The 24,870-nt window shown below is 49.1% G+C and overlaps 1 protein-coding gene across 1 annotated transcript in view; it reads right to left on the bottom strand.

Annotated features, from left to right (window-relative positions):
- The window catches only part of NBEAL2 (neurobeachin like 2), a 177,274-nt gene that overhangs the window by 11,336 nt on the left and 141,068 nt on the right, over nt 1-24,870 (bottom strand). Inside the window, 22 exon segments of the mRNA XM_061587044.1 lie at nt 1,200-1,317; nt 2,413-2,522; nt 3,386-3,516; nt 4,317-4,457; nt 5,240-5,364; nt 5,515-5,610; nt 6,547-6,720; nt 6,723-6,883; nt 8,811-8,968; nt 9,098-9,218; nt 9,620-9,744; nt 11,431-11,588; nt 12,538-12,687; nt 13,744-14,049; nt 14,774-14,911; nt 15,441-15,600; nt 16,049-16,227; nt 17,407-18,138; nt 19,362-19,447; nt 20,341-20,500; nt 21,480-21,638; nt 23,997-24,150. Of these exon segments, the coding sequence (XP_061443028.1) occupies nt 1,200-1,317; nt 2,413-2,522; nt 3,386-3,516; nt 4,317-4,457; nt 5,240-5,364; nt 5,515-5,610; nt 6,547-6,720; nt 6,723-6,883; nt 8,811-8,968; nt 9,098-9,218; nt 9,620-9,744; nt 11,431-11,588; nt 12,538-12,687; nt 13,744-14,049; nt 14,774-14,911; nt 15,441-15,600; nt 16,049-16,227; nt 17,407-18,138; nt 19,362-19,447; nt 20,341-20,500; nt 21,480-21,638; nt 23,997-24,150 (3,842 nt within the window).

Raw genomic sequence — 24,870 nt, 5'->3', positions numbered from 1 at the left:
ACCCGGAGGAGGGCCTTTGATGTTGAGTGTAGTGTATGGGTGGGCTCGTTATTTACATTATAGCCTGTTCTATCCATACACATCCGTTATATTGGTGACCAGAAGTTGCAGTCCAACAACATCAAGAGGGGATCTGAAACTCTAGTGGTCAGTTTACTAATACAGCCTTGCTAGTTGGGGTGAAGGGAGTGGCAGTCCAACAACATCTGGAGGGCACCAGGTTGGTAAAGGCTGCCACATGGCAGGGGTAGGGAACTGGATCGTCACCTCCCTGACTCCTCATGTGACAGGTGGGTGGAGCCAGCCACACGTCAATCGCCTAATGTCACAATGCCATCAGGTGACCTTTTTTGCCCGCAGGGGTCTTGTGGGTCACTTTGAGAGGAGCTTCTCATGGCTCGGCAATCAGTCGATTGTCAGGCTGGGAGGAAGCTGGAGCTGTTGCAGTGCTCGATGGGCCAGAAGGCACCACCATAAATGGAGGGTGAAGCTTGTAGGCTGCTGGGTGGGTGTGAGCAAACAGCAGGGGACAGAGAATGAGAGAGGGTGTGTGGTGGTAATGCCAAAGGAGGTGAGGAATTTAGGAACTTGGGGCTTTAGAGCCAGAGAAGGGTTAAGAGGATAATACTCTGCAACTGGTGGCAATTAAAATGTGAACAGGAGGTTTGTTTACATTGACAAGAAGCCAGGAATTTGTTTGTGTCCAACAATAAACTTTCCAGGAGGGGTCCAGGGATGAGAATTCACAGCTCTCTGTGATGAAAAAGAGCTGGCTGAATTCTGAGAAAATTAACTTGTAAATTCCCTACACAGGTCTGCCTGAGCGCTCTTCATTGTGCAAGGTAGTGCTGTGAAAGGAGCTCTGTGGGCACCGTTGATCAGCTCATTGGCAGGGCCGGCAAAGGGCCCCCTTATGGCTGATGTCAGGTTTTTACTTGCCCCACACCTGACGTCAGGTGTAGGGCAGGTGGGGATGCTTGGCTGGAAATGGCCTCACAGGCCAAATGGGGAGGTCTGGGGAGGTTATTTAGGCCTGCAATCCTAAGGTTCCTGAACCCTGCCAAAACAGCACCAGCTTCTTCCTTGAGAAGAAATGGAGGCTGTTGATGGTTAACAATAGCATGGAATGGCTAAGGAACATTCGGAAGCCATAGTACAGCAAGTGGCCACCAAAAGGATCCATGTGGGCCCCGCCTTACCTTCATACGTGCAGTAATAGAAGACATTCAGTGCTTCCACAGCTGTTGGCCCCTGCTGCTTGTACCCAAAGATTAAGTCAATCCACTCGTGGAGATGGGAGGAGACATACTCTGATTCCTGCCAAGAACAAAAAATATTTTATTTATTTATTGCATTTGTATACAGCCTCATAGCTGAAGCTCTCTGGGCAGTTAACAACAATTAAAAACATTAAAAACAAGTATACAAATTTAAAACCATACCAAATTAAAACCCATAAAAACTGATAGGCAAGTTAAAAATGTGCTATTCAAACGCTGTTAAAATGGAAGATGGGATGTAAAGCAGTGGGCAGGCCTGCCTGTCTGCCCCTCCTTCCTTTAACCCCCCCCCCCAACAGATTTTGCAAGATTATTCCTGGGCAGCCGTTTGTCTGCCCACTTACAAAAACCTGAAATTTAGAGACAGGGGGTTGCATCCAATTAAGTTCTACTCAGAGTAGAAACATTAAAATTAATGGACCTAGGAGAGACATGTCCATTAATTTCAATGGGTCTACTCGGAGTAGAACTAATATCGGATGCAATCCAGGACAAGTAAGCTTGCAACTTATCACCACTGTCAGTCTTCAGTGTTATTTAATTTTACTGTGCTCCTGCTGGGAGGAAGGGCGGGATATAAATCAAATAATAAATAAAAATGCTTTGAGGTACTTGACTAATAAATACTGTTATTATCATTATCATCATCATCATCATTAATTTCTTCAGAGGGCATGCAATGAGTTTTTGCAAATGCCAGTGCAGGCAGACCTACTTAGGAGAAAAGAGCATGGCTTTTAAAAGTCAAGCCATCCTGCCGATCAATTTTAGCCGAACAATTATCCAGTTTATAACTTTTTAAAAAATTGCATATTACCAAGACCAGAAAGTGTCCTTTCTGTGAGACTGAAAAGAAGACATTTAAATAAAATCCATCACTCTCTGTTAGACGGGAATGCTGAATATTTTCTTTCCCCCATTACAGTCACATACCAGAATAAAAACAGTCTCAAAAAAATAGATAGAGCACACCCCTGGACTCTCAGTACCACTGATGGTAAACTTGCCCTTGGTAGTTAAAGCTTTTGGACCTAGTTAAAACTAATGGAAAACACAATATTATTATTTATAGCAACAGAAGATCGTCCAGCACTCCCACTTCAATTGTGCATGTGGAGCATCATCCTCTTACTAGGGCTTTACGGTGCTTGTGGATAAAATCTTCCGGGGATTTGGCCCATTTGGGAAGAAGGACATCCCCCACTTTTTCATTCGAGATCTGAAGAGAGCCCAGATCAAAGCCTGCAGAGTGGGAAAACACAGGTGCATAATTGCAGCTGGCCAATACCAGCTTTCTCTCTCTACCCGCCACCCATCTTCCCCCACCACGACAACATCTTATCTTCCCAAGCTTTTATGAACTGAAGTTCCAAACCCCAGACTGAAGAATCAAGAACCAACATTTCACCTTACATGGAACTCATCACTACGGTGTTCACAACTCCTGCACCTGTTTACACACCTTACTGCCAGTGTCTAGCAACTCCCCCAATCCCTTGTTTACCCACTTAAGGGTGAAGATGTACAGACAACTTTTATAGAGCAAAGGGGAGAGCTATTTTGAAGCATTCTCACCACATTCAGTTCAAGATGTACTCTCCTTTGGGTGAGCTCTGAAAATTCCCATTTTTGCAACTTTTTGGACAGTTTCAATTTTAACTGGGGAATGCTAGAGACTGAACCCTGGGACGTTCTGCATGCAAAGCAGAAGCTCTACTATTGAGCTGTGCCCTCTTTTTACTATAGTTCAGAAAGCTGATGTTGTTTTTTTTATAAAAGGGGCTGAGATGCCAATATATAGGACAGAGCTACTGGTGGCTATTAGGCATGGACACAAGGTCTCTCCAAATGCCCAACTGTTATCAAGGAGGATGCCTATCACCCGCTTGTGATTTTATTGTTTGCAATTTTATTATGTACGTGTTTGATTTTATTTTTGTAAGCCGCCCTGAGTGCCCTATTATAGGGTAGAAGGGCGGGATAGAAATCTTTTAAATAATAATAATGGTTAACTTCTCTGTGGCATTTTCCTGGTTGCTTTTGGCCAGCAGAACGGTAAGTTAGACGGCCTAGGAATCTGAACCAGTGCAGGAAGGAACACTTACCATTCTGGTTCTCCAAGAAGTCCGTGAAGTAGAAGAATTCTGGGATCAACTCCTTCACATCCACAGGGTTTTCCATGCGGGCTTGCCAGGCAGCGGGAACTGAGTGGAACTGGCGGTCAGAGCAGTCAAACCTGCCGGCATAAATGTGAGATGAGGCACTGAAGGTTGCTCCTTAGCTGTGACCACAGGTGGCTATTTACCACGAGGTAAATCGCTTGCTATGGGATGGGCTTTCAACCATGCTTAGCCACATGGCGAGGCAATTCTCATAACATCTCCTCCCCAGATGAGCAGTAGAAATTCTCTCACCATGAGGATGGATGCTTATGGGATGAGTTTCCTACCTGTGAGCATGGGGTAAGTGACTGTCTGGAGATATCACCCTAATCCAGTGGTGGCCAGTGCTCACTGGGATTGGTCGGGCAGAAGGCAGGGAGGCCAGCAGTAGATGGCGCTAGAGGCAATGGCAGGCAGTGCCAACTAATTCTAGCTTTCTCCCTATCCTCCAAGGGGGCAATTCTGAGACTAAGGAAGAAGCATCATCATCTGGCATGCAGTACCACCCCCTTGGGCTGGCTGTAAAGCAGGCAGAAGGCAGGTGGAGGCAGACTGAGGTGGGGGGGCAGTCCCCATTTATCCTAACAGAACAGCCTCCACTGTCCTCAACTCTGCTCCAGGCTTCCCTTGGATAAAATTGGGGACAAATGCAGGCTTCCCGTTTCATACTTTAAAAAATAATCAGAAAAAGCTTATCTGGAGTGGGAAAGAGTAATGGAAATAATCAAGTGTCTGTATTACAAGAAGTGAAATTAACAAATTGTAGAGGATGTAGCAGTCATTTGATGCTGTTGCCGTGTGCGCGCGCATGCGCACGCACATGAACCAGAGGAGCAGGGAGGCCTTCTGACAGGGCCTGCTTGCTGTCACTCACTTTCCACTTTGCAGCTGGATGTGCAGGGTGGTGAACGGCTCCGTGCGGATCAGGTAGTGCATGACCCCAGCTGCGTTCGAGTAGTGGGTGCCGTAATGGAACTTGTCAATCATTCCCGTGGGATCCTCAAAGCTCTCGTACCTGAGGGCAGGGCAGGAAGGACAGAAAGGACAGCACATATCCGGGGGTTAAGGTGCAGAGTTGTCGTTTGAAATGCTTTATAGTAAACCTTCATGCTCTTCCTCACAAGTCTGTACGGTGACTCCTGGTTCACAGACAGAACCAAAGCCAAGGGTGGCTCCAGACACAGAGGATTTAGCAGCACCCAAGAGTGGCTCTTCTACTTTACAGGGACAGTGGAACAGAAACCCGGCTTCCAGAATCCAAGTAACGTTCTACAGCCGAATAGGCAGCCCTCCTTCCACAGTCCCTATGAGGTGACTATTTTTATTTGGACCACAATATGGGGGGAAAGGGTTAAATCCTCCCCCCCCTTTTGCTAGCTCTTGGTCATGATGCTGCCACTGCTGCAATTTAGTGGAATGGGAGAGAAACAAAAGTGATATGAAGGCAACGCTATTTGGAAAGGGAAGGGTTAAAGGGATAGATTTCTAGAGGAGAGGTGGGCCAGAGGCAGGAAATGTCTAGAGCAGAGTTTATTTATTTATTTAATTAATTTATTAAGCCAAAGCTCTCTGGGCGGTTTACAGTTTGCTAACATTTGCCTTCCCAAATGTTTTGGACCACTGTGCTGGTTTGGGAACTGCAGTCTCAAAACTTCTGGAGGGCCCCAGGCTAGTGACGGCTGCCCCAAGGGAAAGAAGTGCCCCCTATTCCCCACCCCAAACACTTCCTGTCTTCTCAGCTGCTCACATTCCAGGAAGGCCGGAAGCTCAACACTCCCAAGAGAACGTGGCACTCACTTCTCCTTCACGTCCTTAGCGTGCCTCTCGTTGGCCACTCCAATGGGCTTGGAAAGATCCCGGAAGACAGCAGGGTCACTGAGATCCAGTGTCTCTGAGACGTAATCCTGCAGGATCCATGGAAACTTAACAGGAAAGAGAAAGAAAAGCCTCTGGTTTGGTCCACTAAAGGTCCAGCATTGGGGGGGGGGGAGAAAGGAGAGAAAACCATTTTAATCAACACTTGGACAGCTCTAGTACCAAGTTTCGCCCCTCAACCCTCCTGGAACGCTTACCACAGGATACTGGGAAAGGTCATTGTAGGTGCGGCCTGCAATGGTGTTCAGCTGCATGAGGTATTCAAAGTTGGAGATTTCCCTGTAAACCCATTTCTGGAAAAGGAGGATGAGAAGCTCAGTTGGATCCACTGTAATACAACATTTTCGGGAAAGAGAGTGCTACCTCCAAAGACCATAGCGGACTTTTCAGGCCCGAAGTGCAGGAATTTGATAACGGCCTGTTTTGCAAAGTGGCCATGGCTTCATGGTGAAATCCAGTATTTAGGAGCGATTAAAAACAAACAAACTACAGAGCTATTACAGCGTAAAATCACAAGCACTTAATTTCTAAAATGAATGAAGTTGGGAGTGAGATCCAGACGAGTCCCACCCTTTGACCTGGAAGCCATTTCCCCACGTCTTTTTAGCTTTGGGAAGGAGAGGGAGCTGCTGTGTATACTAGGGTTGCCAGGTTCATGGCCTGAGACTGATCCTGTGTCTTTAGGAGAAGAGAAAGTCAGCCAAGTGCACGTGTTCTTGCAACCCTGTAATGGGAAAAACCACCAGGTGGAATTCTCCCTTCCCCCTACACAACTTTTAAAGATACAGAAGACCTTGTGCAGGCCGGGCCTGGCAACCCTAGTGTATACCTAGGGATGAAAGATATGCACTCTGCACACGGTCAAAGGCACTCCTCTTCAGTTCCGTTTTCCCTGGAAGTCCTTCAGTCCTCTCACCCTTGGCTCAGATTCAGTCTTGCCACTGCTTTGACTCATCACAGAGGAAGTGCTGGAGGATACTGGTTCACTGAGCTTTGTACTGTCTGCACTAACGGGCAGTGCCGCTCGGGGGTTTCAGGCAGGGGCCATACCCAACCCTACCAGGAGTTACCAGAGACTTTCTGCATGGAAAGCTGATGCTCTACCTCTGAGCTACACGGCCTCGTTGCTCTGAAAGTCAGCTGAGGCTCCAGCGTTGCCCAAGGTTACCAAGAAGGCTTCAGGACCGAGCAAGGACTCCAACCCCAGTTCCTCAGTACAAAATAAGCACCTGAGTCAAGCCTGAGGCTTTCAGCAAGTCCTGCGGCGAACGGCTGGCAAAATAAATCTGATTCGGTGGTCGGAGGCCGAGGATGGAAGAGTACACCTTGTTCCTAACCTGGGAGGGGATGGAAAACATGTTTACAAATGAATTCCCACATGAGTCACCAGGAGATCGAAAGATACGGAGGAAGAGGAGAGAGTTGCCATTACCTTTTTCTTGAAGTTTAGGAAGTAATTTGCTTGGTCTATGAAGAAGAACTCCAGAGCGGACCTGCGGAGGTTGTAGCGCCGGAGATGCAGTTCCCGGAGCTGAGACAGGGGGCGCTTGAAGTCGTAACCAATTCCTGGGTGGGAGGGGCACAGCACTTACTTCTTCAAGCACGGAGAACCAAAAGACACTCCATTGAAACTCTAGGTCAGGGCTGGGGAACACCTGTGGCCCTCCAGATGCTGTTGGACATCAACTCCCATCAGCCCCAGCAGCTAGCATGGCCAATGGTCAGGGATGATGATTGTGGGAAGTCCAACAACATCTGGAGGGCCATAGACGTTTCTCCCTCCCCTCCCTGCTCTAGCTGGTCAGCAATGGCCACTTCAACTTCCGCTCCCCACTTGGGTGCTTCCAGAGGGGTTTTTAATTGTGGGCTCCTCACACCTGCAAGTTTTTTGCAGCTTTCACATGATGTCATTGGAAACAAAACATCAGCCCTTATTTAATCTGGATTTACCCTTTCAGGGGAAAATCCACTATGTAAAAAAACCACAAAAAGCCAAAACTGTTGCCAACGACCGATTTGTGGCATGTCAACAAACCATTTGCACATTAACGCCCTGCCTGGAAGCCCCCTTGATTTTCCTGGGTCCTTTTAATGTCAAGTGCCCTGGACTGGGATAGCCTGACCACTGTTGTCCACACACTGGTATCCTCCAGGCTGGATTACTGTAATGCGCTCTATGTGGGGCTGCCCTTGAGGTTGGTCTGGAGGCTGCAGCTGGTGCAAAATGTGGCGGCAAAACTGCTCACTGGACCAGGGTATCGCCAACATGTCCCCCCGCTACTAAAAGAATTGCACTGGCTGCCCATTTGCTACCGGGCCAAGTTCAAGGTTTTAGTTTTGGTGTACAAAGCCCTATACAGCTTGGGACCAGGATACCTGAAATACCGTCTTATCCCTTATATACCCAGTCAATCACTGCGCTCTGCAGGTGAGGGCCTCCTGCAGAAACCATCTCATCAGGAGGTGCGTTCTGCACAATAGAGGAAACGGACCTTTAGTGTGGCAGCACCTACCCTGTGGAATTCCCTCCCTTCAAATATTAGGCAGGTGCCATCTCTGCTATCTTTTTGGTGCCTTTTGAAGACTTTTCTTTTTCAATAAGCCTTTTAAGTTGAGAGCTATCCCAGTCTGTGTCAGAATTGCTTAATATGTTTTTTAATAATGTTTTTAACCCTTTTAAAAAAGTTTTAAAAATGTTTTTAAAGCTGTTTTCTCTTAATGTATTTTAAGATTTGTTTTTATGATGTTTTAAAGTGTTTTTAGTGCCTTGTTTGCCGCCCTGGGCTCCTGCTGGGGGGAAGGGCAGGATACAAATTGAATTAATAATAATAATAATTAAAGTGGGCCACACTTCCAAGGCAGCTGGGGCTCAGAATTAAAGAGGAGATGCCCCTCCCCTCTTCCTTTTTGGAGGGGTCATGAGGTATGTGCTCCAGACCTTGGCAGGTGGAGTTCAGGTCATGGGAGTTGAAGGAGAGGATTCTTTACTCTTCAGTTAACTCAGACTAAATACTGGGTTGCCTCCAACACAGTCACTGTGCAAGCTGAACAACTTCCACTCACACAACTGAACTCACCCCCCCACTTCCTCCCCAAATCTGCTCTGGGGGCTCTCTCCAACCTTCTGGAGCAGATTTGGGGGCGTGTGCAAGAGGCATGTGGACAGTTTTGTTGCGTGTGTTACATTAAACACACAATGTTTAATTCATTCAGAGATAACAAGCCAAAATCTATACATAAATCTGGAATGTGGACTCATTACAAAATGTCACGGTTGCATTAACAGAAGCATTCTATGCAAGACACAAGTGAACCTTGTCAAGAGCACATGGGGAGACTAAACACAGCTCTCTGTGGCATCTGATTCTCACAAGCCACGTATAATGGAATGAAGTCCCTCTAATTTCTTGGCCACAACTGCAGTGCATTCTGGGAAAAGGGCCACCCAGCCAGACTGCACTGTTACCCTCCCCCCCTCCCTGCCGCCCATTACCTTCCTCAGTCTCATCCTTCTCACTGCTGCCGTCATAAAAATAAATGTGCTGGGTGGTGACTTCCAGGCGTCCCGGGATCACAGCCACAATGGTGATCAGCTCACAGTCCTCAGAGATCACCAGCTTCTCTTTTTGACTTTGTTCTTTGGGCTCCACCCTAGAAGGAACGGAATGCTAAATAGGCATCACCTGGAGTACAGGTGGTCAGCAGCTGCTCCTCCCCCCTCCGCTAACCCCCCTTTCCTTGGATAAGATCTATCAGATAGTTGTCAAGAAGAGGACTTACTGATTATCCAGGAATGAGAGGTCTTCTTCTGCCAACTGGTCATCCTGCATTTCGCTGACCTTTGCCTCCTTGGTGACTGCTAAGGGGAGGGACTCTTCCGGGTTGTGCAAATAATCAGCACCTGGAAGGAAGAGGAAACAAATGCTGGGATCAGGACCCTCCCTTGTCATGGGGGCAGTCAGGCTGCCAGTGGGACAATGAATGCATCAAATTGGACACTTGTTTTAGAAGACGATGGTGACCACAACAGCGGCATTCATATCCCACCCTTCCTCCAACGAGGTCAAGACGGCCTCTCCATGTTATCCTCACAACAACCCCGTGAGGTAGGTTAGGCTGAGAGTTGGTGACTGGACCAGAGTCACCCGGAGAGTTTCACAGCTGAGCGAGGATTTGAACCCTGGTCTCTTGGATCCTAGTCCGACGCCCTGACCGCTACACCACACTGGTGCACTGGAACATGCTGTGAAATGGGCTGTCACCAAAAACTGTCCTTTTACTCCCACGGAGGCTCCTCCTTACCTAGATTGTCGCGGAGGGCACTGGCCTCTGTGTGGCAGTCGAAGTTGTAATTGGGCACCAGTTTAAGCCTCATTCGAGAGCAGGTCTCGGCACTTGACAACTTCCAGTGAATCTTGGAAGGATTCCTGAAAAGAGAGGGGAGGGTGGATTAACAGTCCTCTCCCTAAGCACCCTACAGCATTAAGAGGAAGGAAGATACCAATGCCGTTGCTGCTTTAAATCAAGATTCATATGAAGCTGCTTTAGGCCAGAGCAAATCAGTTAAGTCTATCTAGACTACTATTGCCAGTTCTGACTGGCAGTGGTTCTCCAGCAGCCTTTGCCAACCTGGCACCCTCCAGATGTTTTGGACCACAACTCCCATCAGCCCCAGATGAGCCAAAGGCTGCCCACCAGTGTTTCAGTCTTTCCCATTACCTGTACTTGAATGTCACTTGCTTCTTATCATTAAAAAAAATATCTCCAGAGCAGAGATGCCAGGGTGGAAGCTGGGACCTTCTACATATCATAGAGTTGGAAGGGCCCTGTAAGGCCATCAAGTCCAACCCCCTGCTCAATGCAGGGATCCAAATCAAAGCATTCCTGACAGATGGCTGTGCAGCTGCCTCTTGAATGCCTCCAGTGTCAGAGGGCCCACTGCCTCTCTAGGTCATTGGTTCCATTGTTGCATGGTATGAATGTGAAGCATTCATTCTTTTGTGGAGTAAAAGGCCACTCCTCAAGAGATGATCCACATGCCTATTTTAGAAGCTAGAGGCATGTGTTCAAGTTCAGCAGCCCACACCAGCTTTTAAAGCAGGAAGCCTGTTCCAGAGAGCAATCACTCTGTTTAGGGAACGGCCATAACTAGTGGCAGAGCATCTGCTTTGCATGCAGAAGGTCCCTGGTTTAAGCCCCGGCAGATCTGAGTAAGGCTAGGAATGTCCACTGCTTGAAGGGCAGGAGGACCGCTGCCAATCAATGTAGGCAATATTGAGCTAGATGGGCCAGTGGCCCGATTCGGCACAAGGCAGCTTCCTATTTTTTCAAGGGAGGAAGCAGCACAGTTGCAGAACAGCCACTGGGTATGTTCAGGGCAAAAGAGGCAGCAGACAGAAACTCCAACAATTTGGTGGTGTTCAAGACAATACAGCTTGGGCATTTCAGGGCATTTCGAAAGGATGTTTAAGCCACCACATTTTAACCACCAGGACTTGAATTTTATTTATTCAAATTCTTAGCTCCCATTATTAATTTGCTGTTGCTGTTTTAGCCACTAGTAGTAATTTCTCAGATGCTCAACCTTGTCTGTAAAGAACTAAAAAGGGTAGAGAGGGATGTATGAGTGTGGGAGAACCCCACTCTTCCAAAACTCCTACAAACCAGCATGAACTGATGCTTAACTGATGGTCTCTAAGGGAGCATAGCAATTTATTGCGGACTTGGTGCATTCAGGTATGCACCTTCTTCTCAATGTCCACACAACACCATCCTCATCAAAAGGCTAACCCATTCCCCCCCCCGGCATTTAATCTGTGTTTACTGTTTCTGTAGATATATTTTTTAAAACTCACTGGACTTTCCATAGAAACCGTAAAACTGGGTGAAAGGGGCAGGGGGGGAAGGGGGTAATATGGGATGATACTTTGATGAGGAGGATGTGACATGGACGCTGCAAAAAAAGTGCATGTATGAGCACCTCTGAGTCCCACAATGAATTGCTGGGTGGAAGCACTCTAAAAGCACAGCTCTTCTGAGGTCACCAGCCCTGCGCGTCAGACTGTCAAGGCAGACTGTGGCCAGCAGGGGGAGAAGAGGAGCCGGCGCCCTACCGGTCAGCCCACGCAGAGCGCCGAGAGTTGAGCAGGCGCCTCAGTGCCTTCCACTGCTTCAGGACGGTGTTCTGGTGGTTGTTGATCTGCTTCATCATATTCGTGTGCCGGATGTTCTCGTGCTTCGCCCGCTTCATCACTGGTTCCAAGATGAGCTCCTAGCAAAAGGGGACACCGAGGGGAGCGGGGAGGGGAGGGAGGAAAAGGCAAGCGGGTGAGGAAGGGAAGGAGATGGGCAGACTTCCTCTTCCCTTAAAGGGGGTCTTGCTGTGTGTGAAGCAAGAGAAAGGTGTGGCAGTCCGTGGGAGCAGAAAGGGAAGAGGGTCTATCTGCCAGCACTGCAACTTTTTGCACGGTGGAATATTGTTAAACTCAGCTAGGGGCACTTCCAGACTGTTGCTATTTTTAGATGGGATTCAATCGCATACCAGCAATTTCAGGGTGCACAATTACAGTTGACAGGGAGGTCTTGTGCAACAAAAGTCCCTCAAAGATGGGACTTTTTGCTATGAGTGTCAGGAAAATGCTCCAGAAAGCATGGGACAACATTTGCTGCGACACGTCATCTAACCTCTCCACTAAGAATTAATACTCATTAAACAGCCAACATTGTCTAATCTCCCTACAAGCAAATTTGGATGAATGCTTCACAAATGGGTCACTTGGAAGTGCCCTATTTAATCATGGGGGCTAGGAGCTTGCTTTTTCTTTTCTTTTTTTTAAAGAAACAGATTCTCAGGATTCGGTGCCAGATGTCAAATTGTACCAGAGCTTGGAAAAGTTACTTTTTTTGAACTCCAACTCGCATCAGCCCAATCCAGTGGCCATGCTGGCTGGGGCTGATGGGAGTTGTAGTTTAAAAAAGTAACTTTTCCAAGCTCTGGATTGTACTGCATACAATACTAACTTCCATATGCCCAGATCTGTGACTAGAGTCTCTAGCCTTGCTCTACACCAGTTTTCCCCAAGCTAGCCACTCCACCAATGTTTTGGACTACAACTCCCATCAGCCCTAGCCAGCAAGGCCATGGGAGTTGTAGTCCAGAACTTCTAGAGGGCACCGTTATTAGGGAAGGCTGTTCTACACACAAACACAACACCATCTACCTGGAACCGCCTCCTGCTCTCTGCTTTCTCCTTCTCCCTCCTCTGGGAGCTGCTCATCAAGGCATCATAACAGGAGTTCCAGAAGTTTGACATGTGGTCGTGGCTCTTGGCAAACGTGTCCATTTCAAACTGGGCCATGGTGGGCTGCACCTATTGAGGGAGACCCAGCCAGGAAGAACATCAAGATTGATTTTTTAAAACGCGGTATAAAAGAGAGGCAGTGCCAGGAGGTCAAAGGGTGACGGTGGGGAGTGGGCAACCCAGGCTCCAATGAAGACCTATTTCTATTATCAGAGGCAGTAAGCCTCTCAATGCCAGATGCACAAGTGGGGAGAGAGAGTGCTCTTGTGCTGGGGTTGTGCTGTTGGTCTTCCCAAAAGGGGCATCTGGTTGGCCACTCTGAGAACGGGATGCTAGACTAGATGGGCTGCTGGCCTGATCCAGCAGCCAGGCTCTTCTTATGCTCTTGTGTCTACACCCTAAATCTAAGCCACTTTCAACCCTGTTTTAGTATCAGTGTCTCCCAACCCAGGAATCTGAAGGATGCTGGTCTCACAAAAGGGCGAGGGATTTCTTGGTACCCTCCCAAAGTGACAATTTCCAGATTTCTTTTAGGGCAGCCATGCCGGTTAAGCTGGTTTCAAAGCACTTTGCACTCTGTAAACATGTGAAGGCATGCTCTTGGGCAGCCTCAAGGAAGTCCACTATTCCACTCAAGGATAGGGAAGGGGTGGGGGCTGGCACAAATACGTTGCCTGCACAGTGGTAAGGGCTTCAATCTCAGCCACATCAAATAACCACAGGATAAAGCCAGTTTTGAACATATAGGACTTTGAATATAGCACTCTAATGCGGTCCACTTACATTATCTCAGTATTTTAGCTTTGGCTGATCAACCTACTAATTTGCTCTACTAACGCTGGCGATTCTCATTGCCACCCCACCCCTTTCCTTCTAAGGTTTGGGTTAGCTGTTTTACTTACTAGAATTATCTCACTCCTTGGTTCCGTAGCTGATATTTATAAATAAATAATAAAATTTGGCAACATGACCTCCCCTTCTGTTAAGGGAAGTGCTGTGGCCTGGACTGAACGGACCGATGGGAATGGGCAGGACCAATCCTTAGGCAAGGGGCTGTTCTAGATGGCCTTCAGTTTGATTATTTCTTGGTAAGAAGCCCAGAGATTTTCTGCAGCTTTCACTTACATGCTTCTCGATGAACGCTGTCCACTCTGGGGTGGTGCAGAACACCTGGAAGTCCTCGTAGAAGGTGGGGCTGCCGTTGGTGGGGGGCAGAGAAGGGAGGAAGTGTTGGAGCTGCAAGATGTCATAGCACTGGTCCATCAAGGTGCGGACGATGGGCACCAGCCAGGAGAAGGTCTCCGACTTGGTGTGCAGAGAGCGCTGAAGGGGAGTCTCCAGTTTGCCCAGCAGGTAACAGGCCTCCTCCTTCTTGGGGGCGGAGGCTGTCTGGAGAAGGCTGTGGAGCTTCACGTAGGCCAAGGACTGCAGCTGGAGGGAGGAGGGGGGAGAGGGGGTTTCAACGGAGGAAGGAGAGGAGCAGGGCCGTCAATCTGGAAGAGGTAACAGAGATGACGTGTCCCTCGCTGCAGAAGGGATTGAGAGAGGCAGAAGGGATGCAGAATATCGAGCACACACAGAAATCTAGAACTGTGGTGTGGGCAAAGTTGAGAGAGAGAGGAGAAAGTGGATAGCAAGAAGTTTTTCTCCCTCTTTCATTACTCAGGGACAGGCAATGAATGTTGGAAGATTCAGGACAGGCAGAAGAAAGTACACAGTGCGTAGGTGAACTATGAAATCTGCTCCTACAAGATGTGGTGATGGCCACCAACTTGGATGGCTTTAAAAGAAGATCAGACAAATTCCTGCGGACTGTGTTCTGTCTTTTGTGTTGGAGGTAGTATGCCCTTGGATATCAGTTGTTGGTAATCGCAGATAGGCTGCTATGGTGCTGAGGCCCTGCTTGCAGGCTTCCCAGAAGCAGCATCTGGTTGGCTACTGTCAGAATGGGGTGCTGGACTAGATGGGGCCCCTTTCAACTGATCCAGTAGCAAGGCTTTTCTTATGGTATTATGAACCAACCATATTCCCCGTCCCGTTTACCCAAGTCTGCAGCAAAATGTGGCAAGGTTTGGGGATCTTTTGCACATTTGCAAGCACCTAAAATGGGGAAGGCAGCCTGGAAGAAGGGTCCCAAGCTAGTTTTGTGACTTACCTGCAAGTCCTCCAGCATGACATATCCTATTAGCACACGCAGGCCGATCTGGGCCATCTCCTTCAAGTCAGAAGTGCCGTTGGCCAAGTGGTACCAGACACCCAACTTGTCCAGTAGGCTGTTGACACCCTCATAAACCTGGAGCCGGAAGGCAAACGAGAGTTAAGAAAAGGAGGACGTCCCAACCCATATGCTGCCTTGAGGTGGAAAAGGCAGAATAAAAATGTATATAAGGAAACTACCCAAATTGCTCCAACACACAACCACTAAGACTGCTTTCTGACAGGCTGCAAAGAGTGCATCTCAGCAGACGCAGGATGCTCTTTCCTCATCACCAGCCTCTATAGGTTGCTGGAGCCAGGGATCAGTAGGGTCAGGTCTTGCCAAAAGTTAAGCCGGCCTTTGCCAACCTGGCGCCCTCCAGTTGTTGTTGGACTCTCATCAGCTCCAGCAGCCGCATGGCCAGCTGCCAGGAATGATGGGAGTTGTAGTACAGCAACATCTGGAGGACACCAGGCTCCTGTGACTAGGCCTCAACAGTGGGATACTGCACCCAGTTAGCGGCTGCTTCTAATGTGCATTCGGAGCCTGTGCTGATCCATACTGTCATCATAGAAAAGGAGATCGGATTTCCTAGCCCACAGAATCCCGCTAGAAAACCACCGACCTTCTCGCTCCACAGCCCCTGGTTGTTGTGGCCCTCGGAGAACAAGAAATCCTGAAGAAGGCGCAGCAGCTTGAGAGCATTCTGGGTGAGGGTTGGTAGCATGGCCGGAGTGGACTCTTTAATGTCTGTCAATGCCGACTCCATCATCATTTCGAGGAGGCTGGGAGACAAAGAGGGACAAGGGGGGGGGAACAGGGGGCTTCAACTGATGCCTAATAATGGGCCCTTATTTCACTCAGGACCTGCCCGTGCACGTTCTTCTGCACGCCCCAAAATGAGCACCGCAACTCAGGGAGCAAAATGCCAGATTAAATGCAGGACAGCACAGGAACATGGGAAGCTGCCTTCTACCGAGTTGGACCGCTGGTCCATCTACGCTCAGTATTGTCTACACTGGCAGGCAGCAGCACTCCAGGGCTTCAGGCAGGGTTCTCTCCCAGCCCTACCTGGAGAGGCCATTTCGGGATTGAACCGGGGACCTTCTGCACGCTAAACAGATGCTCTGCCACTGTGCTATGGCCCTAGTTGACAAAGCCGTCTCGTTCCAGCTTGGGAAAAGGATGCATTACTCCATCAGCATCACCTGGCACACCTCCGCTCTCACCTACCTGCGCTTGATCTCATCTGGCGGGCGCACCAACTCGCAGGCGGAACCCAGCTTGGTGAGCACGGAGAAGACCTGCCCCCGCTCCTTCCAGGCCGCGTCGTCCCAGCCCTCCACTCCTCGCCAGGTGACAGAAAAGAGGATGTTGGTAAGCAGGTTGCACAACTCTTCCTCAGGGGTTTGCTGCAGAGGATGAAAGGAAGCGATTACGCTGAAGGGACAAGCCACCAGGGGCTCCCAAGGCAAGGAGATCTCTAATCCATTTTAAAGCTTTTCATTGATTCACACCCTACTGTACCCCTTTTGTTCTAAACCCCCGATTCAGCTTAGGGTAGCTCAGTTCCCCAACTGGAACAAGGACTCAGTGTGGGTAACGGTAGTAGCCAGTGGGGGCTCCTCCATTTGAGCAAACGGGGCACAGCCCCAGCAACCTCGGTCTGTCCAAAGCCAGCTCCCTCCCTGCCTCCCTTCTTACTTACTTACAACCAGACCAGGGCCCTGACTGTCAGCTTCTCCTTCTTAATCCCACCGTTGCCCTTGTACAACTCAGCGTGGAGGAGCAAGGGGACAAAAGGAGAATCCGTTGGCTCCGCCTGCCGTTGGCTCCGCCTACTGTTGGTCTCTCTGCCTTCCACCCCACCAGTCCCAAATGGGCACCAGGCACTGCTGGTACTAGCTTGCACCCGGATTTTCCCTTCTATCATTGCTTATCTCACAGCCTGTCCTTCTGTTCTCTCCCCATTGCCAAGCTCGAGACACGCAACTGCCTTGTTAGCTTGGGCTAGCAAGTGCCACATGCATTGATGGTGTGGGATACGTCAAATGATGGACTTTTTTCTCTCTCCCTCTCAACCCTACATCTGGCTGAAGACCCAGCCTTGCATCTGGACCCCAGTATTTTATCAGGTCTCTGCCTTCCTTTCTTCCCCTCACCTTACCAAGTCTTGGCTGCCACATGAAGAACACGTGAAGGCAGCCTTACAATGAGTCAAGACCACTGGCCCATCTAGCCTGGTATTACCTGCTCTGGTTGGCAGTGGCTCTGAACGGGAGCTACCAGGGATCGAACCTGGGATCTTCTGCAGGGCAAAGCTACCCGAGTTGCGACTTCTGTTCCACCATCCTATAACGGTCTTCACCAACTGGGTGCCCTCCAGATGCTCTGGACTACAACTCCCTGGGCTTGATGGGAGTTGTAGTCCAGAAAACATCTGGAGGCCACCTAGCTGTCGAAGGCTGTCCCAGAAAGTGAGCCAGGGATTCATGCTTAGATGGAGACGTCAGAATTTACACACCTAGCTGAGCTCCTCTCACTGCCCACAGCAAGGAAGGAGGAGAAGGGGGAGAAGGAAGAGAGCTCACCTGAGGGTTGCTTGTGTTGGAGATGCTGTCACTAGGCAAGGTCTCCTGGTAGCTGGTCTCATCCAACACGTTGGAGAGGCTGGAGCTCTTCCGAGCCCGAGTCCCTGGGAAGGGTTTGAAGCTCTCCAGAGGGGACGGAGTTCCCGGCAGGCTCACCGGCGTCTGGTTCCCGCTCTCTGCCGTGGCTGCAGAGCTGGTGCTGCCCAAATCCAGGCCAAGGTCGAAGGGGGACATGGAGAATGGGGAGAGCGGGTGGTAGACTCTGTCTGCCTGCAGCGCGTCCCCCGCGTGAGCCTCCCCCTGCCCAGGAATGTCCACAATGTTGGAAGAGGAGGAGTGGCTGGCAAGGTCTAAGGAGTCAAAAGGCTTGAAGCCATACGGGTGGAAGGGTTTGCTCCTTTGGCTGGTGGGAGAGATGGAGTGGTCCGAGAACCCTTCAGAAAGCTCCTGGTCCGAGGCCTCGTAGCCCAGCGGGAGGAAGACATCCAGGTCCTGCAGGTCAGTGGCCGAGGGAGTAACGGAGTCCACTCCTTCCTTCTCTATTTCTGTGCCTGGCTGATCAGTGATCTTCAGGACGTCTGGGCAACTCCTGCCGTTGGCAGAGCCCGACAAGCTGTGCTGGCGGGACTCGTAGGATTCCCTGACATAGAGCTTGGTGAGGGTGTCCTGCCAGCCCGCCAGCTTAGCCAACTGCTTCACCATGTCGTGCTGGGAGTAAATCAGGTGGAAGAGCTTGAACATTGAAAAAACGAAAGGGTGGAGAAGGGAAACAGAAAGACATTAATGACCAGCCCAGGACAACAAACTGAAGTCAGACAGGGCCCCTTTCCATTGAATGTCTGGCGGCTAATGAAGATTTTTTTTTTTTAAATTATGGCAGACATTTTAACTGAAGTCTGATTTTATAGTTTGAACCCATTTTTATCTCCTTTGTTTTGCACTCCTTGTACACCACTTGGAGACGACTGTAGTTAAGCGGTATATAAATTGTCTAAAAATTACAATGCACTTTGATGTATCTTTATTTCTTTTCGTTGTTTTACATACATTGTTTAGATATATTTAATTATGTTACTTAAAAATCTAGAATTATTATGTGGAATTATTAGAATCAGTATTGTTTAGGCTTGAACATGGAATTTGTATTGTATTTTGATAACTTTTTTCTGGGATTTGTAGAACACTTAACAGATTTCTTTTGAAATATCAAGCAGTACACAAATTACCTAAGTAGTAAGAGAGAACTGGACCTGCTAGGTCAGGGGTAGCCAGCTTGATAGCCTCCAGGCTATCATCCTTGTCTGTGGGCCATGCTGGACTGATGGGGGTCAGGGAAGACAGCTACCCTTGTGCTAGAGAATGTTAATGGATGGCTGCTAATTTCTCTTCCGACCAGGGTGGGCAATCTGTAAAAATAGGCCAGGACTATTGTTGGGATGGGAGAACGGTGAACATTACCTTGTGCCCTGCAGTGGGCAAATCACCCACAGTTTCACACTCCTCCTGCTTCAGGAAATACATAACTCAGTCTTTAAGACAGACTGTATCTCAGTGTTAAAGCACATGCTTTTCATGCAGAACAGGTGCAGGGAACCTTTGGCTCTCCAGATGTTGCTGAACTCCCATCATCCCTGGCCCTTGGCCATGCTTGCTGAGGCTAGTTGGAGCTGTAGTTCAACAACATCTGGAGGGCCAAAGGTTCCCCACCCCGATGCAGAAGATCGAGGTTCTACCCCCTGGCATCTTCCGTTGACATATGTCGGGAGAAAAGGGGCTCAGAAAGATTGTTCTCTGCCTAAGCCCTTGGAGAATTACTGCCGGTCAGAGTATGCTTGTCTGGGTTAGAAGAACCAACAGTCTGCCGCTTCGTGTGCTTCCACATGCACTGGCTGTTTCACTCAGTCCAGCTGGACCATCTTGGAGCCAGTAAGTCCCCAGCCACAGCTCCTTCTCACCTTTCTACAGATGTCCAGCCTGACAGCCAGCTCTGCCCGGTGAGTGAGGTACACCACAGCCACCAAATCCTTGTAGTTTGGGGAGTCTAGGGCGGAAAGGAAGCAAGGAACAGATGACAGTCTTGGTTAGAGCAAAAGCAAAGAGCAGGCCGCCCAACGGTGTAACCTCCACAGCACATCAAGCACAATGGTGGGGAAAGCGACAAAGTCAGGAGCCCCAGGAGAGTACACTCCATACCATCCTATGGAGAAGTTATTGTGTGGCTCAGCAATTGCTTGTAAGCACAGGGCACCCCACCTAGACATAGGACGCGTACAAACGGCATGCTTTGTAGAACAGACTCAGTCCCCAATGGCATCTCCAGCAGGATACCCTTGCCTGCAACACTGGAGAGCCACTTCCAGTCAGTGTGGGTTAGTGGTTCCCAAACTTCCCCCCCCCCCCCGCACGGACCACCTGAAAGTTTATGAGGGTCTTCATGGACCACTTAAGGATTTTCCTGCCTGTTGTAGCAAATGTCCTGCACGCTGTGCTAGATGCTGTATCGTTTTCAGCTGTATTTTTCTTGCATCTTTCATTTCTTACATATTGAATTTTATTGTGCTACAGTTTGAGTTCCATATAATTCAAACTGCAAGACGACAAAACATAATAGGAGAAACAAAAGAAACAATAAAAATACACTTAAAACCCAACAGGAATATTTACTGCAATGGATGCCCCGTCTTCTGGCCTCGAATCCACAGACGTGCTGCAGATCACCCGAATAACGTTCACGGGCCATTGGTGTTCCACGGAGCACAGTGTGGGAACCCCTGCTATAGATGACACTGAGCTAGGCAAACCACCAGAGATGATTTCTCCCAAGAATGACTGTGGCTCAGTTCTCCTCCAGGCCCCAGACTGCAGTGGGTTTTTCAGACACACACACCCAGGCAAGGACAGGCAAGACCAGCGCTGATAATGCACTTGCCTTACCTGATCCAAGGACTTGCTCCCAAAGGTACCGGAAGAGCAGCATGGAAACTTGGATGTCATTCAGGTATGAGATGAAGCCCTGGTAGCCAATATCCTTCAGCTTCAACCGGTGCTTGCTCCGCTCGTTCACCTTCTCATACTTCAGCAACTTGTACAGGATCTGCGAGGAGCAAGGATGAGGTAGGTAGCAGCCCTGTGGCTGTTCAGAATGAACACCTCATCTCAAAGCTCCAGCTCTTCAGCGGGAAGTAGATGCAATGGGAACTGCCTGGCTGATGTGGAAAATAACACCCCTCTGCCTCCCCGTCTCCCTACAGCAGCCTTCGCCAGCTGGCTGGGGCTGATGGGAGTTGTCGTCCAAAACATCTGAGGGACACCCACTTGGCGAAGGCTGCCCTATAACATCCAGCACACAAAATGCAGGACACGCTACCATGTTCTGAGTTTCTGAACCCCTGCTGCATTTTACTGGGTACCACTTGCACAGAAGATGAAACTCATGACCGTGACAAGGATATCGCAAGGACCCAGAAGAAGAATCAAGGGTGCTTCCAGACAAGGACTTAATTTGCACACAGGCTGAGATATTGCAAAGGGGTCATTGGCAATACGGTGCTTTTCTTTTTACTTACTGGAATTTCCCTGGAAAGGGTGAAAATGGATTAAAACTACAAGGCCAGCTTTTTAATGCCAACAATGTCATTTGGATGCTGCAAAAAAGTTACGTGCACGAGGAGCACCTGGCCCACAATAAAACACCCACCTGGAAGCAGCGGCTACTGATGGAAATTCACAACTACTGTTTTCTCAACGGCAGCCCCTTGTCTGCTGGTATCATCTAGTTCCAGTCTTTGACAGTACTCAAGAGTTTCTTATTTTATGCAATAGGGCAATTCTGTCAATATCTTTTACTGAATTGCACAGGGAGGGGATGCGGGTCCATGAAAATGTCTCAACGTTTTTCTCTGTGTCTGTGATCCCACGCACAAGCCACACATCTCACCATTGGCATTTTGCATCGGCATTTTGTGCCCATGAAAGTCAGCACAGATGACCCAGTTGGACCTGACACCACTTCCATCCCTAGCAGCGTCCAGAGAGAAAACTTAAGTACCCAGCCCCAGAGAAAGTCCTCTCACCTTGAAAATCCTCTCGCGTACGTCGTCTGAGAACTTCCGCTGAACGAGCAGCGAAAACAAGATCTCCACGTTTCCCGGTTCAAAAAGGAAAATGTAAATCTGCTCCTGGGACGGGGAGCTCTTTTGCAGGCCGTGGATCACCTCCAGCATGCCACACACCTGCAAGACACATGAGAAGAATTGGCAGAGCCTCCTGAAATACAGAAAGATGCCAAGGACATGCTACCCAGGTACAAAAGCACAACAGGTGGAAGAACCACAAGACCTTCAGCATAATAATGTCAATGTTTTTGTTTTTTAAAGCTGCTGTCTAGATCTTGGTACAATTATTGAAATGTTCTCTCTGGACGCATCCATGCTCATCTTATTGATAGTTCACTAAGTCTGCCTCTCCTAACCTGGTGCCCTCCAGATATTAATGGACTACAACTCCCAACAACTTTTGGACAACTGTGCAAGCTGGGGATGATGGGAGTTGTAGTCCAACACATAAGAACGTAAGAAGAGCTCTGCTGGATCAGGCCAAAGGCCCATCTAAACGAGCACCCTGTTCTCAGCAGTGCCAACCAGATGCCTAGTGGGAAGCCCAGAAGCAGGACCCGAGTGCAAGAGCATTCTCCCCACTTGTAATTCCTGGCATCCAGAGGCATCCAGCAGGGTCCCACTCATACGGCGGGTTACATTCCGGACCCCCGCCATAAAATGAAAACCGCTGAAAAGCAGAAGTCATTGAATAGGATGGTGCGCGATGCCCCAAAACCGCCGTAAAAGCGCAACAAGCGCCTTGTGAGTGGGGCTTTAGTGTAATTGCGTCTAATTGAGACCGCTGCATTAGCGAAGTGCCGTAAAGCGGGGCCCTACTGTACTGCCTCCAACAGTGGAGGGAGAACATCATGGCCGGCCGTAGGAGTTTGTCTAATCCTCTTTGAAAGGCATCCAAGTTGGTGGCCATCACTGCCTCTTGTGGGAGTGAATTCCATTGTTTAACCAGGCACCATTCTTTTGTCTATCCTGAATCTTCCAAAATATCCAGCTTCACTGAATGTCCCCGAGATCTAGCATTAGTATTATGAGAGAGGGAGAAAAACTTTTCTCTTTGCTTTCTCCACACCACGCATAGTTTTACACACGCCTGCCATGTCCCCTCTTACTTACTTTTTGCCCCAAATATTATACCCTTTCCTCAGAAGGGAGTTGCTTCACCCCCTTGACCATCAGGAGGGCATTAGGCCAGGGAAGGCCGTACTAAGCAGTGCTAAATCTCATCCAACATTAACTCAGAACTAATTTGCTTGCCTTTGATCACATACAAGTTCTTGCGAGTGCTTTCGAGTTCCAGTTAGTCTGGGGTTAATTGTAGCAAACAGTACAGTAGCATAATACAGACCCTAGTGCTTGAATCAAGTTTAGAGGACTGTTAAGATGAAGAGCCAGTGTGGGGTAGTGGTTAGAGTGTTGGACTGCGACCTGGGAGACCAGGGTTTGAATCCCCACACAGCCGTGAAGCTCGCCGGGTAACCCTGGGCCTTTCACTGCCTCTCAGCCTCAGAGGAAGGCAATGGGAAACCCCCTCTGAATGCCGCTTACCAAGAAAACCCTCTTCATAGGGCCGCCATAAGTCAGAATCGACTTGAAGGCAGTCCATTTTTTCAAGATGAAGAGATGCCTATGTGTGCACATTTCTGCCCCTTTCCAGAGTGAGAGGTCTGCTGCTGCAATGGTCTGTACATTTCACGGCAGCCCATCCAAGCAGCCTAGGCTGAAAAAGGTACAATGCTCATACCTCCCCCCCCCCACACACACAGTTTGGGAAGTGGGTATCTGGCATGGCGACTGTGTCGCTTGTACCCTTTCTCCACGGTCAGCTGGAGGAGGGACAAAGGAGCCCTGGGGAATGGATGAGGAGGAAGAGACCCAGTGCTATTGCTCCTGCTGAGCACTTCAGGAGTCCACAGCACGCCCAAGAGTAAGCATCCTTTGGGAATGTGCACGGGGCTCCCATGGGCATGTTTCACAGCAGGAATGAGGAGCCTGTGGCCCTACGGTTGCTGCTGAACTCCATCACCCCCAGCCAGCATGGCCAATGGTCAGAGATGATGGGAACTGGAGACCAGCAACATCTGGAGTGCCCCAGGCTCCCTGCCCTTGATTTAGAGCTGGAAAAAAAGCAAGGAAGCCTGACACACACACACCAGGAATGAAAACAAAAAAACCAGAGAAAGACTGGCTGCGCTGCATGGTAGATCTAGAGATGCATCCCCAGTTGTGAGACAAAGGGATACCTTATACCTCTGGATACCTTAACACAAGACACAGCAGGATTCAGCCTCAGCGCCATCTGCTCTTGTTTCCTTAGCAGAATTTATTGAAGGCATGGCTGGACATGGATCTAGGAAAACTGGGTGCTGCTGTTGCTTCCAGCACTGGAGCTCCAAAGTCTTCCATTACAAAAAGCTCCAGGCCTGGAGGGTTTCCTCACCCCAGCTGGCTTCCGCTGGCTTTCCCCACACTCCATACCTGGTGCTCATCGTTCACCGCAGCAAGGTAGTTCAGGGTGCTCTGCATCTCATCAGTGGAGAAATTCTTACAGAAGAACTCCTTGATCAGGCTGAAGAGGGACGTCTGCACTGTCTTGATGTCATCAGTGGCAATGGGCTTCTCCTTGTAAGCTCTGAGGGAGAGAGCAAGGGGAGGGTCACATACAGGGATTTGCCTTGCTAAATCGAGGCAAAAGGTCTACGTGGTCCAGTGTGTTCCTAAGCAATTGTCATCGACACAGCTGCAGCCATCCCAATTCACAGGACTCTGAAAAAGCAGGCTAAGTTTGGAGGGGGGAACAGTAAAGGAAATACTGACTGTGTAGACACATAAATGTCTTGTGGCTGCTTCCATTGCTTTCACCAACACAGACCAGCATATTACCACATTCTACAACGCTTTCCAGCAAGTGACACGCTGTCTCCGACCACAGAGGCAGGGCACAGCCATCATGGCATAGGAGCCATTGACAGCCTTATCCTCCATGAATTTGTCTAACTCTCTTTTAAAGTGAATCAATCAGCTGGATGCTCCTTCACTCTCCCAAACTCAGCCCTTGCTCTCGAAAGACTCTCATTTCTCATCTCAAGGATGCTGGTTCTGGCTCTGCCTTTGAAAATGGGCAGTTGTGCCCAAACAACTGAATCCTGCACGTGACAACAAATTCACATGGCGCACTCTCACCAGATACCAGGAAGCAACAGAAACCAGCTTTATTCAAGGCTCATCATCATTTAGGCAGCTGTGCTCTGCTTACTGAGAGCCAGCTTGGTGTAGTGGTTAAGGCAGCCTTTCCCAACCAGTGTGCCTCCAGATGTTGTTGGACCACAACTCCCATCAGCCTCAGCCAGCA

Source organism: Rhineura floridana, chromosome 10 (assembly GCF_030035675.1).
Source record: "Rhineura floridana isolate rRhiFlo1 chromosome 10, rRhiFlo1.hap2, whole genome shotgun sequence".
Taxonomy (NCBI): Eukaryota; Metazoa; Chordata; class Lepidosauria; order Squamata; family Rhineuridae; genus Rhineura; species Rhineura floridana.
The sequence above is the reverse complement of the archived record's forward strand: the minus strand, read 5'-3'. Positions and strand labels throughout refer to the sequence as shown.